The 26,963-nt window shown below is 37.3% G+C and overlaps 1 protein-coding gene across 2 annotated transcripts; it reads right to left on the reverse strand.

The window, feature by feature from the left end:
• Positions 1 to 12: 12 nt before the first annotated feature.
• idh2 (isocitrate dehydrogenase (NADP(+)) 2) lies at positions 13 to 26,906 on the reverse strand. 2 transcript variants are annotated; one of them, XM_060877705.1, is made up of 11 exons: positions 26,729 to 26,906; positions 16,667 to 16,758; positions 16,319 to 16,484; positions 16,086 to 16,246; positions 15,849 to 15,992; positions 15,338 to 15,474; positions 11,840 to 11,991; positions 11,221 to 11,333; positions 10,899 to 10,996; positions 649 to 741; positions 13 to 394 (listed from the first exon to the last, which is right to left on the reverse strand). In XM_060877705.1, the coding sequence occupies exons 1-11, from the start codon at positions 26,901 to 26,903 to the stop codon at positions 310 to 312; spliced, it is 1,416 nt and encodes a 471-aa protein (XP_060733688.1). In that variant the 5' UTR covers positions 26,904 to 26,906; the 3' UTR covers positions 13 to 309. The 2 variants fall into 2 exon arrangements, with proteins under 2 accessions (XP_060733688.1, XP_060733689.1); XM_060877706.1 differs by lacking the exon at positions 26,729 to 26,906 and adding an exon at positions 22,576 to 22,594.
• Positions 26,907 to 26,963: the final 57 nt, after the last annotated feature.

Consider the following 26,963-nt stretch of genomic DNA (forward strand, 5'->3'; position numbering starts at 1 on the left):
ATTGAACAAAAATTTAAGACAAAACATAAAATTTATTAGAAGGTTTCCAAAATTGCTTTTTGCCTTTATTTTCATGGTTTAATACAGTATTACATACATTACTTCATATTACAAAACTAAAACCTTGTAATTGGGAAATGAAGTGGACTGGTGACAAATACAATTTAGCTAACACTAACCAACAGCACTGCTATAGAAAAACAGGATCCTTTTCAACTTTTCCCTTCAGCAACAATGATTATGGTTATGATGATGTTTAAGTTAAATGAGGTACAAAAAGGAAAGGACGTGCTTCAGTGTCCACCTTCTTCATTTACCCAGGACTTTGTCCAGGTTGGTCTTGATTGCATCTAGGAAGTCCGTGGTGTTCACATAATGCTCATTAATCTTAACGCTGTAATCAGAAAAGTAGGGCAGGTTTATAAAGAAATAAAGAAAAAGAATATACTGAGAAATGCATTTTACTGCATGTAACCTGCAGTATTTACTAGTTATGATAAACACTTGTGTAAACATGCCTTTTATGTTGTTGTTTAGCAACAACAAAATAATTATTTAAATGAAAATATTCAAAATGCCTTGACATGACTTAGTTGCTGTATGACTCGATAAATTTTTATGGAGTATATATGGAAACAGATGAATTACTTTGACAGTCCATGGATGCAGCCAGCCAGATCCTTGGTCATAATCCCCTTCTCCACAGTCTCCACACACACACGTTCAAGAGTCTGGGAAAACCTGTGGATATGAAGGTATTTAGAGAACATTCACATCAAAATGTACAGAATCTACCCAAGTATGCCTTGAGATTGATAGAGGGCCAAAAAAGAAGAAGAAAAAAATAAAATAAACCTATTACGGGAGCACATGCAGTTTGTTAAGCTCACTGGACAAAAGATAAAAAGAGATATGTTCATTACCAAGCAGGGTACTAGCATACGTCCTGCTTGTGGTGATTTAAATCAATTTTGGACTATATTATAAAACGTGAGTTAGGTGCAAACAAAACTGTAGGTGTTGGTGGGATTGGTTGTAATTTCTTTGGGAGCATATGGAAACAGGTGGGAAGAAACGTAGAGATGGGTCAAAAAAATTTAGAACTATGAACTAGAACATTTGGTATCAGCTACTACCATTTCATGGATGACAAAAGCATCTTAATTTTGTGCCATAGCTTACTCAATTATATAGAAATAGGCATTTAAAAAACATGAATTTGTATTCATTCACTAGGCATAACATTAAAACCAATGAGAGAAGTGCATAACATCTCGCTACAATGAGGCTGGCCATGGGTGTGACATTACGTAGCAAGTGAATAGTCAGTTCTTGAAATTGATTTGGGTAAGCTGTTGACCTGGTCTGACAAATCATATTTTCTTTTACATCATGTGAAGTGCTAGGTACATAGGCATAACTTGCCGGGTGAAAAGATGTCACCACAACACATTATGGGAATTTGACTCTGGGTAGTGTGTTGCTGGGATGATACTTTGACTTGTACCACTAAATTAAACCAAAGACCAAATAAACCCCATAAAGGAAAAAAGTACTCCCTAAAGGCTGTAGTCTGTTCCATAAGAATAATGTACCCGGCCATACTGCAAAAATTTTTCAAGAATGTTGTTGTCTTGGCTTCAATTAAATCAAGCATGTGATTAGTTAACAGGTACTCACTAGGTACTTCAACTTTTAGCTCTATTTTGATAAATAGCAGTCTGCAGATAAAGTTAATGAGAAAAAACTATTATCTAATATTTTACCTCATTCATACCCACATGTTAATATATCTTTTAACATGTTATTAAATACATATTTCAGAATGAACATTTCTACCATTTAAATGCTGCCCTAAATGCTTTCATATGTCCTAACCTTACTAAGCAGAGCAAGTGATGCTTAAATTTTGTATAAGCTTTGATTTTGTTGCAAGTTCTATGGTATATGCTATGCTCTGTAAAACACTGTATATTAATGACAAATAGTAAACATGGCTTTAAAAGTGCCATATTTATATATAGTACATAGGCTATTTTGAAAATATAATGAATTAATCTTTCACCTTTGAATACAGTTTGAATACAATTTACATGGTAAGACACAGTAGGACATGGAGGTTTAGATGTTAAGTACTATATATTAACTTCTGGTCTAAAGCAGAATAAGTGCTGCATATGTGCTGAAAGGTTGGAACTATTGTTTACTTGTCTAGTTCACAACATTTAACTATAAATCCATAAATTAATAGAATGGATAAACAAGTAGTAACGTTTTGGGGAGGCATGGCACTTGCAATACAAAGCTTCCACAACATATTCACACTCCAATAATTACCCCTTACTCTGCCAAGAAAAAAAAATCAATAACCACTCAATGTGATGTGTATTTTTCTGCAATTACAGTTGGTTCCTTTATTGGATGTGTTTTACACATTTTGATTTAGACATAATCCATTGCTCAATGGATGGTGAATGAAATCCTCAAACATGGAGAACAGCAATTTCAGCACATAAAATTTAAAATAGATTAAAGTCTGGGTTTCAACCCAGTCAATCCAAAACACAAACCTTCATAATTTGAAGTTTGTGTGTGCTTGGGCTCCTTTTCTTTTTTTGGAACATATTTTTGCCCTAATTGCCTGGCTACCAGGTTCTCTGTCACAATATGAGTTCTCTGATATACTGCAATACATAGAAAATTACAGTTAATCTTATGTGATTATGATCTGTAGGCTGTGCATAAGTTTTTGTAACATTTAAAAACCTAATTGTTATTTCCAGTGGTTTTGACCCTTACAATGTTATATCTTATTGTAAAACCGTTTTATGTTCTGAAATGTAACAGTAATAACCACTAACAATTTTTGTCCTGGTGGTGGTCAGCTACCAGTTGTAAAATTCAGCCTCATAATATTTTACAAGCCCCATTTTTTAAATCAGTAATGCAATATGTGGTACCCATGTAGTTACAAATACATTTTCATATTTAATATTAGCTTTAGAATGTGTGGGCCCTGGTGTAATTTACTATAACAAATTGGAATTTTACAGTGTTCCTATGAAGGTTCAAAGCTTTGTCAATGTTTTAATTACTTTCCTAAGTTTTGCCAGTTCCTTGGTTTTCATGACAGTATTGATCTTCAGTGGCATTGATCTGACATTTTAGCTGTAATTCAGTAATATTTATTGTTCAAGGATAAAATTTTATGAATTTAGATTTAATATTAATACAGGTGTACCCTGCTTAACATATTTAGGTATGAACTCACAATAAATAGTTCAGCTTGCTAAAAGGAGGGTGAACACTCAAATAATGCAGTTTTCATAAAATTATTTAAGATGAATTCTGTAGTCTCAGTTCAGAAAGATTGTCATGACAGTTCTATTGTAATAAAATTGTTATAAATATATATATATATAAATATATATATATATATATATATATATATATATATATATATATATATATATATATATATATATATATAAATAAAATAAATTTGATGCATAAAAACCATCAGTGGCACTGTTTGCATGTTGTCTCTGACTCACCCGCAAATAAATTCCCTTATGCCACACAGAATAAAAAATACTTTTTTCTTCACTAGCTTTTTATTACTCCTTGGAGAGATACAGTGGGGCAAAAACGTATTTAGTCAGCCACCAATTGTGCAAGTTCTCCCACTTAAAAAGATCATAGGTACACTTCATCATAGGTACACTTCAACTATGAGAGACAGAATGGGGGAAAGAATCCAGCAAATCACATTGTAGGATTTTTAATGAATTAAAAATGAAATTTGGTCACCTACAAAAAAGCAAGATTTCTGGCTCTCACAGACCTGTAACTACTACTTTAATTGGCTCCTCTGTTCTCCACTCGTTACCTGTATTAATTGGCACCTGTTTGAACTCGTTATAAGTATAAAAGACACCTGTCCACAACCTCAAACAGTCAGACTCCAAACTCCACTATGGCCAAGACCAAAGAGCTGTCAAAGGACACCAGAAACGAAATTGTAGGCCTGCACCAGGCTGGGAAGACTGAATCTGCAATAGGTAAGCAGCTTGGTATGAAGAAATCAACTGTGGGAGCAATTATTAGAAAATGGAAGACATACAAGACCACTGATAATCTCCCTCGATCTGGGGCTCCACGAAAGATCTCACCCTGCGGGGTCAAAATGATCACAAGAATGGTGAGAAAAATCCCAGAACCACATGGGGTTACTTATTGAACTTTTTGGTATAAACTCAACTTGTAGTGTTTGGGGGAGAAAGAATGCTGAGTAGCATCCAAAGAACACCATACCTTCTATGAAGCATGGGGGTGGAAACCATGCTTTGGGGCTGTTTTCCTGAAAAAAAAAAGACCAGGACGACTGATCCGTGTAAAGGAAAGAATGAATGGGGCCATGTATCGTGAGATTTTGAGTGAAAACCTACTTCCATCAGCAAGGGCATTGAAGATGAAATGTGGCTGGGTCTTTCAGCATGACAATGATCCCAAACACACCGCCCGGGCAAGGAAGGAGTGGGTCCTTTAGTGGCCTAGCCAGTCTCCAGATCTCAACCCCATAGAAAATCTTTGGATGGAGTTGAAAATCCGTGTTGCCCAGCGACAGCCCCAAAATACCACTGTTCTAGAGGAGATCTGCATGGAGGAATGGGCCAAACTACCAGCAACAGTGTGTAAAAACCTTGTGGAGACTTACAGAAAACATTTGACCTCTGTCATTGCCAACAAAGGGTATATAACAAAGTATTGAGATGAACTTGTTATTGACCAAATACTTATTTTCCACCATAATTTGCAAATAAATTCTTTAAAAATCAGACAGTGATTTTCTGATTTTTTTTCTTCTCATTTTGTCTCTCATAGTTGAAGTGATACCTATGATGAAAATTACAGGCCTCTGTCATCTTTTTAAGTGGGAGAACTTGCACAATTGGTGGCTGACTAAATACTTTTTTGCCCCACTGTATATTATGTATATTTCCTTTGGTATATTCTTTTGATGGTATTAGGTGACCTTTGATGGATTGTGTGTACTGTCTTTTTGGGTTTCCTCCTTGCCAGTTGCTCAATAGATTATAATGCTGGACAACATTTTGTTCAGTTAGCTGGAATGTAAACAAGGTAAAATGGTCAAAACAATTTGACAAACTTGTTTTATTTAGAGTAACACATGTAGCAACCAATATTTGAAGTAAATAAATAAAAAAAACAGTCTGTCCTGTTAATTCCACTAATTACAGAGCCCGAAAATATATTTAGAATTTCTTTGGGAATTTTCAGCATTGGTCTTGAACCTGGTTGTTTCTATAAGCACAATTAAGTATTAGGGACATTAACAATCATTTGAATAATACACAAGACCCATTGAAAATAGCATTCAGGTCAATTCTGAATTCAGTAAAAGCTAATCAGAATGTTATAGAAACCACTCAGAGGTTGTTAGTATATTTAATACCAACATTCAGAATAAAAATATAGACACTTGCTGTCTGACATCAGTGGTCTCATTTATAAAGCGTGCATACGCACAAAACGGGGCTGGAAACGTGCGTACGCCAGTTTTCGCGCAAAGGTATAAGGTATCTATAAAAAACAAACTTGACGGGAGAATGTGCGCACCTTTATGCAAACTTTGAGACGTGCGTACGCACATTCTGGAGACAAAGGGAATTGGTGACACAGATGGTGAGGTCGTGAACTGAAGTTAGATTGTAGAAAATACATCTGAGAAGAACGATTATAAGAATTAATGATATCTAATTTTCACTCCATTTCATACGTTATATCCACATTATCATGAAGATTAAATCCAACAGTGTTATTTGTGCCGATTGTTTTAGGCTATATACATCTAGTAAAATCCAAACGTAATTCAAAATGTATTAAAAATAAAATAATAATAATAATCAGCGCTACTCCGTCCAGGGTGTATCCTGCCTTGATGCCCAATGACGCCTGAGGCTCCCCGCACAGGCTCCCCGTGACCCGAGTAGTTCGGATAAGCGGTAGAAGATGAATGAATGAATGAATAAATGAATGATCATCGCTGCCTTACAGTCACATTGTCCACAACGGGAGCGCAGGAGGAGATGGCGCGACTACATGTGATACAGAATAGCATGAAATACCCTTTTATTAGAGAACTGCAGAGCACAGTGTAAAAACGAAATATTTTCCTTAAATGTACATATATCATAAAATGTCAAAATCTGCAAATACAGTCATGAAGCACAATCGCTACTCATCATCAGTCCTAACTATTACGGTGTTCATTACAAAACCGTCATGAAGAAGTATGTATTCACTAACATTTTCGTCTTAAATTTTCGCCCACAAATTAATTCTGTGATTTTGTCAAGATGTTAACAATCAGTCTAATTGATAGAAACATAAATCCTAAGGTGACCCGGGTAAATAATGCTTCATGTTGGCACTGTTGGAGGATTACGCCAATGGCAGAATAAGGAGAGAACGAGTTTTCAGGGACCATGATGATTTCCTGGCCCATGATGATGACTGGCTAATAAGCCGATTTAGATTCACTAGAGCTGTGCTCTTAGATCTATGTGCTGGATTGGGTCCAGTATTGGAGAGGGCAACACGCCGGAACCATGCCATTCCAGTCCAAATACAAGTCCTCACCACTCTGGGGTTCTTGGCAACCGGCTGTTTCTAGCGGGAATTGGCAGACAGGTAAATTATTTATATTAAAAAAAAAAAAAGTAATCCTCAACTTTGTGTCTAAGACCTTTTTGTATGTGAAATAATTCTATTGGAATCTATCATCTCACCCTATAGGTCTGGTATATCACAGCCGTCCCTGAGTGCCATAATATCTGTCGTTTTGAATGGTATACTTAATATGGGTAGTCGATACATCAGGTTCCCCTACACTGTGCGAGAACAGGCCGAAATTAAAATGCAATTTGCAGCAATGTCTGGTTTCCCAAATGTAATCGGCGCAACTGACTGCACTCATGTTGCTATAAGGGCACCATCTGAAAATGAATTTGCTTATGTTAATAGAAAGCATGTGCATTCTATTAATGTGCAAATCATATGTGACTCCAACATGACCCTCACAAACATTGTGGCATGCTGGCCTGGTTCAACACATTATTCCTTTATCTTGACACATAGCAGACTAAATATAGGCACAGTACATGATGGCTGGTTTCTTGGTGAGTTTAACAATATTAAAAAGTAGAAACTAACAATTTTGTTTTTAATATAATCATAACAATGTTGCTTTTAATATTATTATAACCTGCAGGCGACAGTGGCTACCCCCTGAGACACTGGCTCCTCACCCCATTTTTAAACCCGCAGAGGAAACTCATTATAACGAGGTCCACTCTCGTGCCCGCGCAGTGATTTGCATTGAGTATTTATGGTTAAAAATGGGCGTGTACAGGGCGGGATATGAGGCTGGTTCATGTACGCACATCTGCGGGTGATCTGTGATTTATAAAGGGAACATTGCTTAGAGGAGTGTGCGCGCACGGTTTTATAAATCGGAATTTTTTTTGGCGTACGCCATTTTTGGCTTTTGGGCGTACGTAAACTTTTAGTAGGGATCCTACGCACAGTTTTATAAATGAGACCCCAGATCATTACATCATCTCTTTTAAAATATTTCGGTCAAAAGACTGTGCCACACTACCACATCTGTCTTACATCCACAACAGGTACTGCACAGGTTTTAACAATAATCTCCAAGTTCTAGCTTCACTTCACAAAAAGTATTAAAAAACTACCAAACTGGTATGATAATGCATGATAATGAACACACGTGCTGCTTAATACAGGTGACAGAATTGGAACTGAAACGGTTTCAAACTAAATTTGTAGTGTTACAAACAACATGAAAGGAGAGCTATGAAACAGATTGTGTTGCTAGAACGAATCTCCATATTGCTAGATCAACATATCTCTTCACCCTAACAGATGACAAAAATTCTTATTTAATACTGTAGCAAGTCAACTAGAAACTAGATTTGTAAAGTTCGTCGAGACAAACTTTGATGTTGGCTTTGACGGTGCAAGTATTCGCAAAGGCCGGTGCTTTTTGGAGGCGAGTGGACATAAGGGTTAGTGTTACTTTTAGAGGCAAGTGGACAAAGATTGTGAAAGCTACTGGACCGCTAGGGTGCCAATACTTTTGGAGGCGAGCGGACATGAGCATGTGACATGATCCGAATACCCATGAGGCAGTTCCCCTCATTGTGCTGAGTGTTTTGATATGTCACATGTCCGTGTTGTGCAAATTTTTTATTTTCACGTGATGACATGTGACGACACGTGACGACACGATAACACACGTGAGGCACTTCCCTTCATTGGGCTGAGTGTTTTGATATATGACATGTCCATGTTGTGCTAATTTTTGATTTCGCTCATTTTGGGGGCGGGGCTACACGTGACGTCACGTGACGTGACCAAAATACACGTGGGGCAGTTCCCCTCATTGTGTTGAGTGTTTTGATAGGTCACATGTCCATGTTGTGCAAATTTTTTATTTTCACGTGATGACACGTGACGACACGTGACGTGACGTGACCATAACACACGTGAGGCACTTCCCCTCATTGGGCTGAGTGTTTTGATATGTCACATGTCCATGTTGTGCAAATTTTTGATTTCGCTTATTTTGGGGGTGGGGCTATACACGTTACGTCACGTGACCAAAATACACGTGGGGCAGTTCCCCTCATTGGGCTGAGTGTTTTGATATATGACGTGTCCATATTGTGCTCATTTTTGATTTCGCTTATTCTGGGGGCGGGGCTACACGTGACGTCACCAGTATACCCGGTGGGGTGCCAATACTTTTGGCAAAAAGTGGCTACTGAGGGTTTGGACATTTCATGTCAATACTGCAGTCATTATGGGATTCTACTTATTATTATACTGCATAGAACACAGGAGAGAAGCCGTGCCTGAGCTCTGCGCACGCTGCGTGTGTGAAAGCTTAGAGGAATTTTAGGAATTCCCCATTCAAGTCTATGGGACGTTCCATCGTCGACTACGGGAAAACAAAGTTCCGTCGGAACGCCGAGTCCGGAACTTTGTCCGGAGTAACATCCTAAAGAACCTGTCCGAGTTTGGTGTAAATCGCTCGAAAACTTGCCGAGTTATAAACCTCCAAAATTTATAATGGAAGTGGATACGAAAAAAGGCCACTTTGAGCTTCCGTACCGGGAATGCCGGAATTCCGATCGCTTAGAAAAGTAGTAGCAACAAACTTCAGACCAGGGTCTACGACATATCCGAATTTGGTGCATGTGGCTCGAAAGCCCTAGGACGAGTTACTCTTGATAAATTTGTGGCTAAGAATAATAATAATAATAATAATAATAATAATAATAATAATAATAATAAGCTTATAAAGGAAATCAGAATGTTGGCTTCTACAAAGCCAACATAATAATAATAATAATAATAATAATAATAATAATAATAATAATAATAAGCTTATAAAGGAAATCAGAATGTTGGCTTCTACAAAGCCAACATAATAATAGTACATGTAGTACTGATGACCGTTTGAATGGATAATGGAAAAATCAACCATTCAAAATTCAACTCCATTTTGATAACTAACCATGCAAATGATAATATAACCATATCATATCAAGGATTGTAATGTCAAGAGCCTGAGCTAATTTCATCAAAATAAAAAAGTTATCTTCGTGGGAATAACATTCACAAAATGTATCAGTCAGGATTTAGGCCTCATCATATGATTAAAACAGCTCCAAAGCACCAGTTACAAGTGGTAAATGACATGCTATTGGCCACTGATCAGTGCTGCGTCTCCTTAACTCCTCCTTCTTAAACCTTGCTTGACATTTCTGCCGCGTTTGCCACTACTGTACATCTGTTACTTAAATATTCATAAAACAGTATAAGCTTTCACTGTCATGCTGATGACAATTGTGTGTTTATTATGCTGGGGTCTTTCATCTGTTTCTTTTTTTTAAGTACGTTTAATAGGACTACAGGCAGATCCGAATTCAAGTTGTCTGATTGGATAGTAAATCTGAGTCATTTAAGTTACATCATGTGCAACAATAAAAGACTCCAATATCTCATTTGAAACTTGCATAGCTACAACTGATTGCCTTCATTCATCTTAGAAGCATGAACTAGTTTATCTGCATCATGGAACAACATTTCTCAGCTATGTTTCTGTTACCTCTAGGTTGGATTACTGTAATGCCACTCTTTGGAAAAAAAAAAAGCTCCAGTTAGTCCAGAATAGAGAAGACAGACTACTTCCCAGAGGAAATGGTTTCATGATCCAACTTATTCACAATGCATTTACTCCCAGAAAAAAAATGCACATTATAAAATACTACTATTGACCTGAAAAGCTTGGTACAGTCCTGAGCAAACCTCTGGGATGTTATGATCCACCATGGTTACTTTTACCAAAATGTAGGCTCATTATCACCTTGGAAAATGAATGCACTCTTCTTATGCATTCACTCAGGTTTGTTGACTCTCTGGGTGCATCCACCCATTATAACCTTGTCTGTGCTACTGCCACTTCCTTTAAATTGTGGTGTTATAACTAGTCTTGCCAGGGTTCTTGCTTGTGCTCAAGAGCATACCTAGTAATCTGTAATCCCCCTCTCCCCGGTCTCTAGCTACACATGCCACTCCCAAATTAGTAGTGACTGCACCATTAAATGTCACCCAGATGAGGATGGAAGGATAAAAAAAAATTATAGGCAGAATTGATAAATTATTGAAAACCTACTTTTTGACAACTGTTATTAAAAGTGTTTACAAATAACTTGACTTGAAATAAATAATAGAATTTCTTGCATTAATACATATGAAGAAAATGACAAAATTGTATATAATCTTACTTAATCAAATCTGGGTTTGCATCAAGCTTGCCTCTGTGCTCCAGTCCCCTGGTCCATGCAAAGATGCTTGCAATAGGATTGGTGCTGGTTGGTCTTCCCTGAGAAAGAATTAATACCAAAATATGTTGTGTAATATGGCACATTGTTAAAGTAAATGTTTCACAGACTGCTTAAGAAATGAAAAATATAAATAGAACATTAAGAAAATCATTCCTGGCTGCTGGGATCCTGTAAGGGTTGGACACAAAATCCTTTTAAAATGCAGACTAATAGTTTTGTGAATTTAGTGATGTAGCAGATTGAGGATGCAGGATGGACTAACCTTCTGATGCTCACGGTAATGCCTAGTGACTGTGCCATGAGCAGCTTCAGCCTCAATGGTCTTTCCATCAGGACACACTAGAACAGAGGTCATCAAACCCAGGGAGCCAAAACCTGGTGACAACATGCTATTTTAAACAAGCACCATTCTGAACATGACAATAGGCGAAAAACATTCCTTCAACATCCTTTTCATTGTGTGGGGTTACACTGTGCCAGTGTGCTCCTGTGTCTCATCTATTTCCAATTCCAGCCATGAAAAATTTTGGTTATGGCACCAATTGTACTTAAAGCTGTTTTATTGAGAATATATTTCAGAAAAATTACCTAATATGTGAATGTCTATGGTTTAATGGATCTCAAATACATTTTAAACATGGGGGAAATCATTTGTACACCAGGAATAAAGGACATGAAACAATAGTTTTAACGTTTGTTAGATTTCTTTTTAAAAATACTTCAAAATAGGGATGTCAATAGCCTTGACCAATTTTTGACAGAAAATACAATTTAAAAAGCAGTATGAAAGAAAATGGTTATTTTTAAAAGAAAGATTTAGTTTTAAAAGATGAAGGATTGCATCCTAATTACTGAAAAGCCTTGTGCGACATAAAACATACCTTGAGCCAAAATATCAGACTGGACATCTCCATCATAGTTCTTGCAAGCCCAAACAAAAGCACCAGAAGACTTCAAAACTTGTGCCACCATGTCATCAATAAGTCTATGTTCATACCAGATCTTCAGTTTGTCAAACTCTGGCTTATATTTCCTGTTGACAATAAATAGAGGAGTAAAACACTTTGAAAACGATCCATACTTATGTTTTAATAACTTGCTCTATTCCTTCTGTCACTAGAATAGCTGTTCTCATAATTATGACAGACAAAAACATTAGGATACTGTTAATTTAGAATGACTGGATTCAGGGTGCTCCCACTTTAGATCAATCCTACTGGGAGATCATGTCCACCCCCTCATTGCACATGTGTAGTTTGTAAACATCTGTGTGAGAGCAAACACATTAACCAGCTGGAACTGATGGCAGTCGTTCCTCCTTATAAGCCAAAGTTAAGCATCGGTCCTTTAAATATGTGTTTCGGCTGTCAAATACCACCTTGCATGAAAGCTCCTCGGGTGTGTACACCCACAGTCTCAGTGAAAGTTTTGCACTTGCTAAGAAAGCACAATATTGTTTCACTCTGGAAATTGCAATAAGAAACAATCAATATTTTTTTCAAAATTACTTAAAATGTAAAACAAAACTATAAATTAAGTAAGCATAATGGGCTATTAAGTTTTGGAACATGGAAACACATTATTATCAGTTATATGTAACAGTCAAGTTTGAACACACCACTTCAGTGTTTTTTATTAATTTTTCTTATGTTCAGTATTGTACTATAAAAGAACACACAGTAGCTATATTTAGCTTTGATATCTTAGCACACTCATGGCATAATCTCATTTGATTAATGAAGTGGTCACCTGGGATGGTTTTCAATTCACAGGTGTGTCCTGGTAAGAAGTGTCAGGAATTAACTCGACATCTTAATGTGCTTTACACCAGTTGTTTTGTATAGAGGAACGGTGGGCCCTGTTAGTAGCCCTTAGTGCTACTACGACTAATGTACAAATCCATATTATGGCAAGAAACAAACTGTTAAATATCAATACTTCACTGACGTCTTCAACATTTCCCCGAGCAGAGCTGTTCTTAGGTGCCTCAAGACAACCACCATCGTCCCTGTGCCAAAGAAGTCTAAAGTGTCCTGAATCAATGACTATCATCCCATTGTACGCACACCTCACATTGTAATTAAGTGCTTAGAGAGGCTCTTCGTGAGGCATATCAAGACCCAGTTAACACCCTCACTGGACTGCCTGTCCAGAGTCCAAACCGCTCCACGGATGAGGCCATTGCCATAACCCTTCATTGAGCCCTCACCCACCTGGACTATAAATACACTTATGTACAAATGCTGTTCATAGACTTAATTTCAGCCCACTGCTGTTCACTTTGCTTACTCATGACTGTGCAGCAATGCACAGCTCAAAACATATCAAGTTCACAGATGACACGACCGTGGTGGGTCTCACCAGCAAGAATGACAAGACAGCATACAGAGAGTTACATTTCATACAATTGCTGTTTTGCACTATTCATTACAAAGCCTCATATAAACTGCTGCTACTGTAAGTATTCATTCCAGCATGTTTGCATATGTACTATAAAATATACAGTATGTATTCTGGTCAACACTATTTTGTATCGTTTGTTTTGCACTGTTTGCACTAGGTTACACAGATGCACTTTAAGTGACTAGGACTATCTTTCTTAAGTCCTTAGCTTTGTGTTGTTCTATGTAGCTTTCTTTGTTCCATGTAACACCATGGTCCTGGAGAAACATTCTCTCATTTCACTACTGTGTCAGCTACAGTTGCAATCAGAAATATTCAACCCCCTCACCTCAAAAGACATTATAGTGATGTTGATAAAAGATAATGAAAATCAATCAAAAAAAAAAAAAAAAAAAAACCTCGTGAAATAACAAAAAATATTTATTGATACATACGAGTTAGTTTGACAACAGAAGTTGACTTAACTTTGAAGTTTAAATGAAAATTGTAACTCTTAACACATGAGCATTTGTAGTATTATTCAACCCCCAGCTTCAGTACCTTGTGGAGTGTCCTTTACTTTTTATAACTTCTAACAAACGGTTTCGATAAGTGCTGACAAGCTTCTTACACCTCTCGATTGGAATCTTTGTCCATTCTTCACATGCAAAAGTCTGTAACTCAGTTATGTTTGATAGCTTCCATGCTGCAACTGCCTTCAAGTCCCACCAAAGATTTTCAATTGGATTTAAATCTGGTGACTGAGAAGGCCACTCCAGGACGCTACAGCATATTTTCCCCAACCAAGCATTAGGAGGTGTGCTTGGGATCATTGTCTTGCTGGAAGATCCAATGATCACCAAGGTTTAATTTGTCAACAGAAGGCATCACGTTGTGCCTTCTTTAAAATGACCTGGTATTTGTGGGAATCCATGATGCCAGGTACACGATCAAGACTGCCAGTTCCTGCTGCAGAAAAACAGCCCCACAACATCAATGACCCACCTCTGTGCTTGACCGCGGGGATGGTATTCTTTTGGTCATAAGCCTGACCTTTTGCACACCAGATGTACCGCTGGTCCACATGTCCAAAAAGTTCCAGTTTGGTTTCATCAGTCCAAAGAACTGTCTTAGTGGTTTTGTGGCTTAGTGGTTAGCACATTCGCCTCACACCTCCAGGGTCGGGGTTCGATTCCCGCCTCCGCCTTGTGTGTGTGGAGTTTGCATATTCTCCCCGTGCCTTGGGGGTTTCCTCCGGGTACTCCGGTTTCCTCCCCCGGTCCAAAGACATGCATGGTAGGTTGATTGGCATCTCTGGAAGATTGTCCCTAGTGTGTGATTGCGTGAGTGAATTCCAGTGTGTGTGTGCCCTGCGATGGGGGTTGGCACTCCGTACAGGGTGTATCCTGCATTGATGCCCGATGACGCCTGAGATAGGCACAGGCTCCCCATGACCCGAGGTAGTTCGGATAAGTGGTAGAAGATGAATGAATGAATGAATTACATACAAAACATTTTAATACAGATTCCAAAATTAAATTGACAAACTAACAAAAGTATTGTGTAAACTCTGAAACAAATCACACTCATATGCGTGGCTTCCCAAACGTATTGCCACAAACTTGGAAGCACAACTATCCAGAACCACTTTATATTCTAAAACACTGACACTTCCATTCAGTAGCATTACCAGGCCTATACCAAATCAAGTCCAGCTGGACAATGTCCATGTACACAAAGTTACATCTATGAAGACATGGGACCCTAAGGCTGATGCTAGTGTCCAACTTCAGTAATCCCCACATCCACACTTAAAAGCGTATTGGAAAGTCTTCCATCCATGGAAAGACAGTGGCAAATTCTATATTAATGCCCCTTTTGGAATGGGATGTTCAAGAAGCACATATGAGTGTGATGGGTATCGACATTACCTTGCCCATATAGTGTAATTTCTTGACTTCTTAAACTGTACATTTATGTTCACCAACATAACTCACTTCTCAAAGATGTCCTGGAAGATGTCCTTAAAGCGCCCATCATACGCTTTCAAGATGGTATTCTTGGTGCTCATGTAGAGAGGCCATTTTTTCTGGATAGCATACTGGAAACAGCTGTGAGCAAAGCCAGTGATGGACTTGTGGAGAGGGAGAGGAAGTGAGAAATTTAAGCAAGTGAGAAAATAAAAGCAAAATGGAAATAACATGAAGTGTTGTCAGCTTTAAAAAATTATTTAAAATATTTAAAATTCTGGGTTGGTGCAAATGGTGATTCAAATTCTTCATCTGAAAGTCCCATTTTACACCACATTTAGTCTTTGGAGATCTTTCTTTCTATCCTTTTGTGTTGGGGCTGCCATACACAGACACTTAAATTAGTGATGACTATTTGCATGAGCTATACTGAAACCATTGTTAGAGCCAAGCACTGCAGACTCTGCACAGACTCTTCTCTTGGGGTTTAAACGTATAAAAACACATTTTAAAAATAAATAAATAAAATTTTCCTGACCTCATCAGTATTGTACATGCCCATTCCACAGCCACCCCCAGGGAAATTGAATACTTCCCATTCCTGGCCTTTGCTTCCATCAGCTGGAGTAAAGCTGATCTTAAATTTTCCTGGTGCATTCACAACAAAGTCTGTGGCTCTGTACTGTAAACAACACAATTACATAATTACATACAAGGATAAAGAATGACATCTGCTGTAAATTACTGCTAAACATAAGTACGTTCAAAAATAGACCTGGTCACCAAAGGCATGTCTGCCAATTGTGATAGGCTGTGTCCAACCAGGAACAAGTCTGGGAATGTTCTTGCAGATGATAGGTTCACGAAAAACCGTGCCACCCAAAATGTTTCTGATGGTTCCATTAGGACTTTTCCACATTTTCTTCAAGTTGAACTCTGGGTAAGAGCAAGTATTATTCATGGTAATCAAAGCCATAACTGGAAAGCTAAAATATAAAATAACTTTACCTTCAACCCTGGCCTCGTCAGGTGTGATAGTTGCGCATTTGACAGCAACATTGTACTTCTTGGTTGCTAAGGCTGAGTCAATGGTAACCTGGTCATCAGTCTGGTCACGGTAGGGTAGGCCAAGGTCAAAGTATTTTAGCTCCACATCAACATTTGTTAGGATGAGCTGAGAATCAGATGCATGGGTATAGGAGACAAAAGAACAGCATGCACACATATATAAATGCAGTGTGGTCTGTCAACACTAAGCATCAATAAAATTGTATTCTGCTCATCTCAAAATTTTAACTAACTTTTGTCAAAATTAGGTTTTTTGAAGAAAAAAAAAACAAAAAACACACCCCTCACCTTTTCTTTGATGAATTCCCAGATTATCCTAGTCATCTCATCTCCATCCATCTCCACAACTGGTTGAGCGACCTTGATGCGCCGGTCAGCATCTATTAGAAAATAAAACTCTGAATTTAATAGGGCTGGGATGATTCACTAATCTGGCGATTCAATACTATCCCGATACTTTTGTGCCGATTCAATACGTATTGCAATTCTGTAGCTATCGTGATTCATTGTTTAAATTGTGATTTTTGTTTCCTTAATAAAGACAATGGCAAATACTTGATCATACTCTTAAAGAGACTGTATGAGTTATATTAATAAAAACAATGCATCACATCTTTCTGAATTTTTATTTCAGGAGCATACACATACATAGTGCATAAAGAACCTTGAACCGTAAAACTTTCAAGTAACAAAAACTTGAACATAATATTTAAATGTACAACAAAATAAATAATAATTTGAGTAATTATATTTTTGTCGAATGTCTGATAGTTGCTTAATAACTAGCATCCTGTTCATCTTGCAGAAATGTTACTTTAACTACATGGCCAAAAGTATGTGGACAACAAACCATCACATCCACATGTCTACATTCTGTGTTCCAATTCATACCAAAGATGTTCACTGGGGTTGAAGTCAGTGCTCTGGAGACCACTGAAATTTTTCCACAATAACATTGGCAAATCATATGCCAAGAACCTCAGTTTGAGAACAGGGTTATTATGCTGAAACAGGTTTGGGCCCCAGAGTGAAGCTTAATCATAATTTTAGACCATACAGGAAAATTATAGAAAATTGTATTCTTCAAACTTTGTGGGAACAACTCGGTAAGTTGTAACTCGGTAATATGCATGGTATATTGGCACATAGACCTTTGGACACCTTGTACTTGATCCTGTTCAAGAATTGAAGCCCCATTTTATTATGCCTTGGGTCTTTCAATGGTCCCTTAATCTGTTAAATATTTTCTAAAATATAGTCAATAATGAGTGGTTGAAGATTTAGTATTCATATTAAATCATCACTGTAACCAGCAGATGGACTGCTTAAACTAGATGGACCCTGTTTAGATCAATTTCAAAGTTTAATTTCAAAAGTCAAAACTTTTTGAAAAATAAACTTGTTCAGCATAGACATTAGGAACAAGAGCAAATGAACTTATTTGTGGTGAAAGCATCCCCTACTTCAATAACTTTTTTGCATCTCATAATGACTACTAGAACTCATTTTTGAACCATTTAATCTAGTTAGATCAGTTCTACTATAAAAATGGGCACTTAAAGCAAAGTACCTGAAGTTTTATATTTGCAATTTATGTTAAAAGCACAGCCTGTAACATTCCTGTAATAGTAGTGAAAATTAGCAAAAACTGAAAAGACAATGCATTTGGTACACACTACAAGCATCAACATGCCACACTACAAGGCCACACCATTTGTGGACACCCACACAAGCTGTATATGGCTTTTTTTTTTTTTTGCATTTGGAGTAAGATTATTTAAGAATATTTTAAATGAAGTTCATGACTTCCAACATACAACTGCCATATTTTTAATTACTTATTTGGCCCCCCCCTTTCAAATACAGCCTAGAATTTTTCCAGTTATAATTCTGTAAGTTTGAACCAGATTCACATTCTGTAACCACACTACAAAAAACAAAATCTTATTTCTAGAAAATATGTCTTGTTTTTTGCCATAAAAGATAAAAAGTCTTATAAAATACATTGCACACAAGCTCATAAATCTTAATTTTTTTTTACATTTTTTTAGAAAATTGGTCTTCTTTCTTGACAAGTACATGTTAACTCCTTTTGAGGTAGATTTTACCAGAAACAAGTGAAAGCTATAAAATGCAAGTTTTGGTGCATGTTCAATTAGATTGTTGTGCTAATTTTAAGAATAATACCACCCCTAAAAACTCGAATTTCAAGAATCTTAATTAAGAAAGGTCAAAGATTTGTTTTTTGTTGTTGTTTTAGTGATCTTTTGTTTGTGTCTGTTCATGTATTTGAAAAATCATAAAACAAATTGCTTGTGTGAGTATAAACATGGTCAAAAAGTGGTTATATTCTGATTTATCATATTTCTTATCAACAAACATACAACAATGAATTTATTGTATGCAGAACAATCACATTTAAAGTAACAGTAACAGATTTCTTTATTCATGGGGCTGTCAAAACAGACAGCACTTAACATGAGTATTAAAGTTTATCCAAGGAATATTCTGGGTAAGCTAATTTTGACCTGTAATTTTGATTAAAATGTTACCCAAAGTGTAGTAAAACATGAGCAACTTATTCTTTGAAGCATGAGACACAAGTGGATTGCAAATTTCGATTTCATCTAAATAAAGGATGATCTCTAAAGCAGGGGGTTTAGATGAAAATAAAGGGTGTGAAAGCATTAGTTCACCATCTATGATGTCAAAAATATCCACTGCTGCATTTTTGAGATCCAACATTTATCATGGCAAATATTTTTTGGATGATACAATAATTGTTCTAAACTCTTTATCAGGGGTATATAATGGAAACATTTGTTTTTATTGCGAGGTCTCATACTGCTAATCCGACCGAAACCTCTTCTGCTTCCACAAAATTGAAGTTTTCTTTTATGACACTGTCCTGTCTATATGATGTTGAAACTGCAGCAAATGGAATGGAATGCAGGGGGAAGTCGTGGCCTAATGCTTAGAGAGTCTGACTCCTAACCCTAAGGTTGTGGATTCGAGTCTCGTGCCAGCAATACCACGACTGAGGTGCCCTTGAGCAAGGCACCAAACCCCCCAACTGCTCCCCAGGCACCGCAGCATAAATGGCTGCCCACTGTGTTCACGGTGTGTGTGTGTTCACTGCTGTGTGTGTGCACTTTGGATGGGTTAAATGCAGAGAACAAATTCTGAGTAGGGGTCACCAGCCGTATGTCACGTCAAATGGATCTTTAAAGGACTCAAAGAGTCCCAAAGCTTCTTGTTGAAGTTCACTTCCTGCATGTGTGTTGAATACTGTTTGTAGTGGACTCCTCAAGCTGTTCAGTAACTGAGCTTGATACTCCTGAACCGCAGCCACATCATTCACACCGCATTACCCTAAATTGAGTAATCCACTTTCATTGGTCATATAATCATTACTGAGAGGGCTTAGTACAGCCTTCACTGTATCATTGGAGGGGACTGATACTCTTAACGGTGCATCTGTGGAAATGTATAGTGGACACCCCTCCGCAATGACTTCGAAGCCTGAAGGATGCAGGGGGACCTGCATATCTTCAAGATGGGGAGAATGTAACCCGAGTAATCAGGTTACTAGTTAAAAGGAAAGTTCCAGAAGGAAAGTCGTTTTGTCCAATCACGGCTTTCATTCCAGTGATTTTTTTCATAAGCCAATCTTTAAACAGCACTTTCCTAAGCCCTGCCCACAGCACTGCACGGGCAGCGGGAGAGAGAAGAAGGAGGAGGAGAGACAAGATAGCAGCTACCACTGTGAGCGTGAGAGGAGGGAAATTCAAACGAAGCTGCTATACAAAATGGTATTCAAGAACGTTTCCACATGTGGAGAGAAAGACTGAATGCAAAAAAAAAAAAAAAAAAAAAAACATACATCACATTTCTGGAAGAATTACAGTGATATGAAATTGTCATCGGAGTGAGAAAACGATAAGTGATTATTTGAAAGAGAAACTGATGCAATCCAACGGAGAATTGGAATATTGAAATGAGCTTGTTGGGATATATGTGGCATATTTAACCCTTTTGGAGAGGAATCGTCTGGTATCGGACGTGATTGAATGTGCACAGTGGCGAGCTGCCCACGAATCTGATTCACTGTTACACTGTGTTAAGAAATCAGCTGGTAAGAGGATTCCAATTTTTCTTGTTTTTGGACACAAAAAGACTCTTGTTCGTTGAACTCATTCTATATTTTTTTGCTACCAAAAAGGAGAGATTATTTTTGAACTTGAACTGATCGAAAGAGTTCAACAACTCTTTGAACTGATTCATTTGATTCACAAACTTTGGCTAACTGAGTCGTTTGTTCCATGTACTTTGTTCAATTGAATCAATTAATGGGCTTGTGCATTTTCACCTCATATTGTGATCATACTGTTGAGTTTAAGAGAGAAAATTTTGTTTCAAGAAATTCTGAACCATATTTATTTTGTTCTTGAATGTAATATTTTGTTGAAGGTTACATTATTGTAAAATGTATATTTTATACATTGTATATAAAATGTACGTGTGTGCAGTGTTAAATTCGTCACCTATTTTTAATTTAGTCTTAGTCTTGTGCCAAATGTCCTTGTTAGTTTTAGTCATTCACATATCTTTTTTTGTTAGTCAAATTTTAGTCGACTAAAAGTCTTTTAATTTTAGTCTAGTTTTAGTCAAAAAATTGTAGTCTTTTTTAAAATAACATTACTGAGATTATTACTGATAAACATTTCAGTAAAAAAAGTGTTTCACATATGTTTCACTCGAACTTGACTGCACATCACATTTTTTACTTTATTGATACTGCTTTTAATCGTAATGCAAAGACCGGTCATCGGGACATAAGCTGTCATGTACAATAAAAGAGCCTGCGCAGCGACAGAAAATATAATTTAACACAAAAAGCCTGCCTAGACGGTGGACTTGCGCTCAGGATTTTTTTACATTTTTTTTTGAGCGGCGTGTGGACGAATTCTTTCTACGCACACACTAAACAGCGCGAAGCCACGAACTCGTTCTGAATAACTTAAAGGCGTAACAGCTGATGAAAAAGCAGAGACAATTGTAGACGAAAATGAAGAGAGATTTTATCTTAGTTTTTATTTTATACAAAACATTTTCACCTCATTTTTCATCAACAATAATGCATGTCAATTTAGTCTTAATCAGCGTTTTTGGACAGTGGTGCAGTCTTGTCATCGTCTCGTCTTAGTCATGAAAAAAAAAGGTTTTTGAACACATCTCGTCTCGTCTGACGAAATTAACACTACGTGTGTGTCTGTGTGTTGTGTGAGAGTTATTTTTGGAATCAGTTCATACTGCTGGATTTGTTTATGAGGAGGTTGTTCAATAAATGTTCAGCAAAACTTAAGTTGTTTGTTTATTAATTTAGTCCATTATTATGTTTCATTATTGGGGTGTTTAAAGAATTGATCTATTTTCTGGTTATTCTGCATCTTGGAAAAAAAAAACAAGGTTAAATATTCTAAAATTACTTATTATTCAGAGCTTATAAAAAGTGAAAATTGCATAAATGTATAACCTGCATGCATGGTACATTGCATTTAACTCAATATATCCCCAGTTTTGCTCCAAGCACTCCTTGCAATTATTTCATGTTTTGATCATTACTGAGAATGATACAGGCAGTTTGACAAAAGGAGGTTTTGAATATGATCTCACAAATTTGAACTGAGCAGAACAGATTTTTAGTGTGCAAATACACAAACAAAAAAAACTCACTGTACACCCTGTTTTATTACACCCTTGTGTGTTTTTGTGAACACACAAAAAAGCCTGCACAGTTCCAGAACATCACCATATAGACAGACAAGAAAGACTAAACTTTATAGAGTGATAGGAGAAAATCAATATGAGGAAAGCAAGAAACTGCATCAAATCCAAAGCATACAAGAGATGTGCAAACTTGGGGGAAAAACAATCAATTGGTCAGAAATTAGAATATCCTATAAATGGCATAAAGTCACCTAATGTAGCCATACCATTAACAACTTCACCACTAAAGCAGAAGCCTCACACCAACAACTATAACAATATTAAAATTTATAGCAGATACAAACACGTTGGGTCTGGCTCTACAGCAAACTTAATTAGGTACAAAAAAACTGGACAGGCTGACCTAACCTGAAAAGTTGACAGGCTAACCTAACCATCACCATTCTAACCAATAGGTCTTTGCTTACCGTTAAACTGTTCTGTGGTGTAGACTCTGGAAGTGACTGGAGGCTGAAGTATCTCAAAGTTCAGTGGTAGTGCAGTTGGTTGAACAAGGAAAAAAATAAAAAATGAAGCTAAGCCAATCGGAAGCAGTGTAGGGCAGACCAATTTGGCATTCTAGGAAAAAAAAGGTACAGGTGATGTACCACAGTCTCGTCTGAGACTAAGCCATTTTGTTGACCAATAGAGTCAGCACATGAACAGTCAGCTTGGAGTCTACCCAAAATTTGTGAATTAGCAGTTATTTACCTGGTCATAGTTGGTCTGTTCATAAAGAAGCACAGTGGGCTGAGAGCTAAGGGAAACACCACTCAAGCTCTCCATACTCAATATTTGGCAAACAATATGGATGAAGTTCAACAAAAGATTAATGGACTGCAATATCTTATTGCATTTGTGTGAACAAAGCTTGGTGCACGAGCTCTGCTATCATTGAGAGGCACTTCTCTGAAAAGCTGGAATTCCTTATGATCAAGTGTAGGCCTTTTTATCTACAAAAGGTTCACTTCAAAATAGTGTTAATTTCGTCATCTATTTTTAATTTAGTCTTAGTCTTGTGCCAAATGTCCTTGTTAGTTTTAGTCATATTTAGTCATTCACATAACTTTTTTTTGTTAGTCAAGTTTTAGTCAACTAAAAGTCTCGTCATTTTAGTCTAGTTTTAGCCAAAAATGACGAGACTTTTAGTCGACTAAAACTTGACTAAAAAAAAAAGATATGTGAATGACTAAATATGACTAAAACTAACAAGGACATTTGGCACAAGACTAAGACTAAATTAAAAATAGATGATCTCAGTAATAATGTGTTATTTAAAAAAAAAAAACATTATTACTGAGATTACTACTGATAAACATTTCAGTAAAAAAACTGTTTCACATATGTTTCACTCGAACTTGACTGCACATCACATTTTTTACTTTATTGATACTGCTTTTAATCGTAATGCAAAGACCGGTCATCGGGACATAAGCTGTCATGTACAATAAAAAAGCCTGCGCAGTGACAGGAAATATAATTTAACACAAAAAGCCTGCCTAGATGGTGGACTTGCGCTCAGGATTTTTTTTTTTTTTTTGAGCGGCGTGTGGACGAATTCTTTCAACTGTGAATATTTTAAAGGCGTAACAGCTGTTGAAAAAGCAGAGACAATTGTAGACGAAAATGAAGAGAGATTTTATCTTAGTTTTTATTTTATACAAAACATTTTCGCCTCATCTTCTTCATCAACAATAATGCATGTTAATTTAGTCTTAGCCAGCGTTTTTGGACAGTGGTGCAGTCTTGTCATCGTCTCGTCTTAGTAATGAAAAAAAGGCTGTTGACGAACATATTTCGTCTCGTCTTACGAAAATAACACTACTTCAAGGCCTGGAACGATACCTTTTTTAAATCAGGAGACGTACATGTCTAAAGCACATCCAGGGCTGACCTGAGGAAGGCAATCAAGAGTGCTATAAACAACAATCTGACCCTTTAACTGACATTTTCCATCTGTCTCGGTCCCAAGCAATTGTGCCAACTTGCTTTAAAAATACCTCAATCCTGCCGGTGCCTAAGCACTCTAAGCTAGTGTGAATGACTACTGCCCCGTAGCACCCATAATCATGAAGTGCTTTGAGCGGTTAGTTCTAACACATCTCAAAGCCAGACTTCTGCCTTCACCTGGGTAACAAGAACACTTCGACAAGAATGCGGTTTGTTGATTTCAGTTCAGCATTTACCAGTGGTTAGCTGACAATAACCTGCTCCTTAATACCAGCAAGGCCAAATAGATTATTGTGCATTTTTTGAAGAGAGGTAACATGCACAGCCCTATTCACATCAATGGGATGATGGTTGATGCGTTACCAGCATCAAGTTCCTGGGGATCCAGATCCCTTTTTTTGGTTCAGTTTCCAGTTTGATCAAGAAGGCTCTCCAGCATCTCTTCCTCCTGTAAGTATTGAAGAACATCTACCCTGTGAAGTTGAGAGCATCCTAACTAGCTGTATCACAGTCTGGTACAGGAATTGCTCCATCATGGACCATAAAGCACTATAAAGGGTGGTGAAAATTTGTTAATGTGCATAATTGATAGATAAATTTTGCAACACTAATAAGTCTGATAAAGTTAAATTTGGTATTGGGTTTGTCTGTGATTATCTTTTGCCCTATTTATGTGAAAACGTCATCAGGCAGTTAGATTTCATCAGGCACTTTACAGGGTTAAAACTGAGCTATTTTAATGAAACATGAATAGATGAATGATTATACTCCCCCTTATCTCAATTCATATTTATGTCTCAAAAAAAAATGAAAGTAATAAAAATCTGCTTTGTTATACAACATCTAGTTATAATTCATTTATATACACTTGACCACAGCACCATAACACACATGTTGGAAACAACTGACCTTGGTAAGGGAGAGGTTGTTAACAAAAACCATTATTCCTCCCAAACCTGATTAAAATGCTATGCTAATTCCCTCCAATGTAACAAATTTCCCAACATAGGACATTAAATGTCAACCTGACATTGCAGTGGTACTGCCCTATTCTCACTGCCTAGTGTGTTCTAACTGCCCTTCATGTGGCCTAGTCAGCCATATACAGCTCCAATGTCAAAGATGGCTGTGGGGAGGTTCTCACAACTACACTTCCTACAAGTGCTCAATAACTTACCACACATAACAGGTCAACAGGTTCACCTTGACAAAGGACTACTTACAGTGTAGAACTGAAAATAGCTAATTCACTTATTTTGAAAACACAGAACAGTCAAAATTATGATATTTCTTACCATTAGCAGTTTGTGTGTAGAACTCACAGCTGACTAACTAACAGCTTTATTCACTTCAATCCATAGACTCCATTTGGATTATGCAAGATAGTCTGCCTCCACCAGGTGCCAGTTTCAAGGTAGTTGGGTCAAGCTAGTGAGGTCTCAGTAGGTTCTGACTAATAATTTTGTAACTACCCATCAGGAGATAGCCCATCATATAAATTGGGTCGTTTTTAAATTGTAAGTTAACAGATTTCCCAACACAGGATACTGAAGTCAACCAGACCACTCTGCATGCCTGCCTAATTGTATTATAGCTGCCCTTCATGTGCCCTAGCCATATACAGCTCAAAAGCCATACAGCTATAGGACAAAAGGTTTACACCAACTTATTTCCAACAACTGCTCAATCACTTAAATTATTAAACGCAGCATTAGACTAAATGTTTTAGCACAAAGTTGAACAAAATAACAATTCAACTTCCCATAAAACACCCAACAGAAATGCAATAGTACAAGCAATAAGGCAAACCTAAATTACATATACGAGCTAAAATGTGGGTAGATTTAAATAATAAAATAAAAAAAAAAAAAAAAAAAGCAGTGCCTTTTACCGGTGTCATGCGCCCAAAAACCACCCGCTCATCTCCACGGACTGACCTTGACAATGGATTATTGCAATAACGCACAACTGAACGTTAATCTTCATTTTTTTTTACCTGTTCTTACAAAACACTACATTCAAAATAAGTATAAAATTGTTATGCATGATCGATTTATGGGTAAAACCCTAAAGATTAGCTAGCAGCTGTGCTCAGTTCAAGCCATACAACCCATCTGCCCAAATTCGGACAATGAAAAAAGAAAAAAAAAGACTCGCGCGAGGTTTTGAAATATATAATGTTTAAATAAACATCTCTTCGAGGCATCCAACAGATTAGGGTATATTTCGTTACAGTCGACGAAAACACGGCTCGACACGTTTGAAGCACACAAAGACACGCTAGCAAGTTAGCCGACCTCCATCGGTTGCCGGTTTTTCAAGATATTAAGGTCGAGCCGTCTCAGCCAGCGCAGTAGAATTGTTTTGTAGGTGTGAAACCACCAGAACACAGAAAGGTAACCATAAGGTCATTTATATGAAGCACAAGGGTAAGGAACTACTTTAAATGTTCAGGAAAATACGGAACCGGAAAAACATTATGAGAACGCTTCAAACAAGACAATGGGCCGCATTAACCGAGGCTTGAAGTGGTACAGTACAAGAAGTCCAAATTAATTTGCCAAGTCAAAAGGAAACCATCTGTTACTGAATATATGTGTCAAGTCTAAAGACAATTGCTTTAAAACTCACAGTTCCTCTGTTGTAAAGTCTGGCAACCTTGAGCAGCAATGACCGCGTGGCTTTTGGATAAAGTAGCAGACCTGGTGAGAAAACCGAGGACCTTTAGATAACCTGCCATCTTTAGCTGATAGACTACTTCTAGTCGTCCACTCTGAATCAAGTGAAGAGTAGAATGAATTACCATGCACGGCGATATGCCCGTGTGCGCCCCCTGCGTCAGGCTAACGGGAAGAGGAGGGGCCAC

The sequence above is a fragment of the Tachysurus vachellii genome, chromosome 9, assembly GCF_030014155.1.
Source record: "Tachysurus vachellii isolate PV-2020 chromosome 9, HZAU_Pvac_v1, whole genome shotgun sequence".
Classification (NCBI taxonomy): Eukaryota; Metazoa; Chordata; class Actinopteri; order Siluriformes; family Bagridae; genus Tachysurus; species Tachysurus vachellii.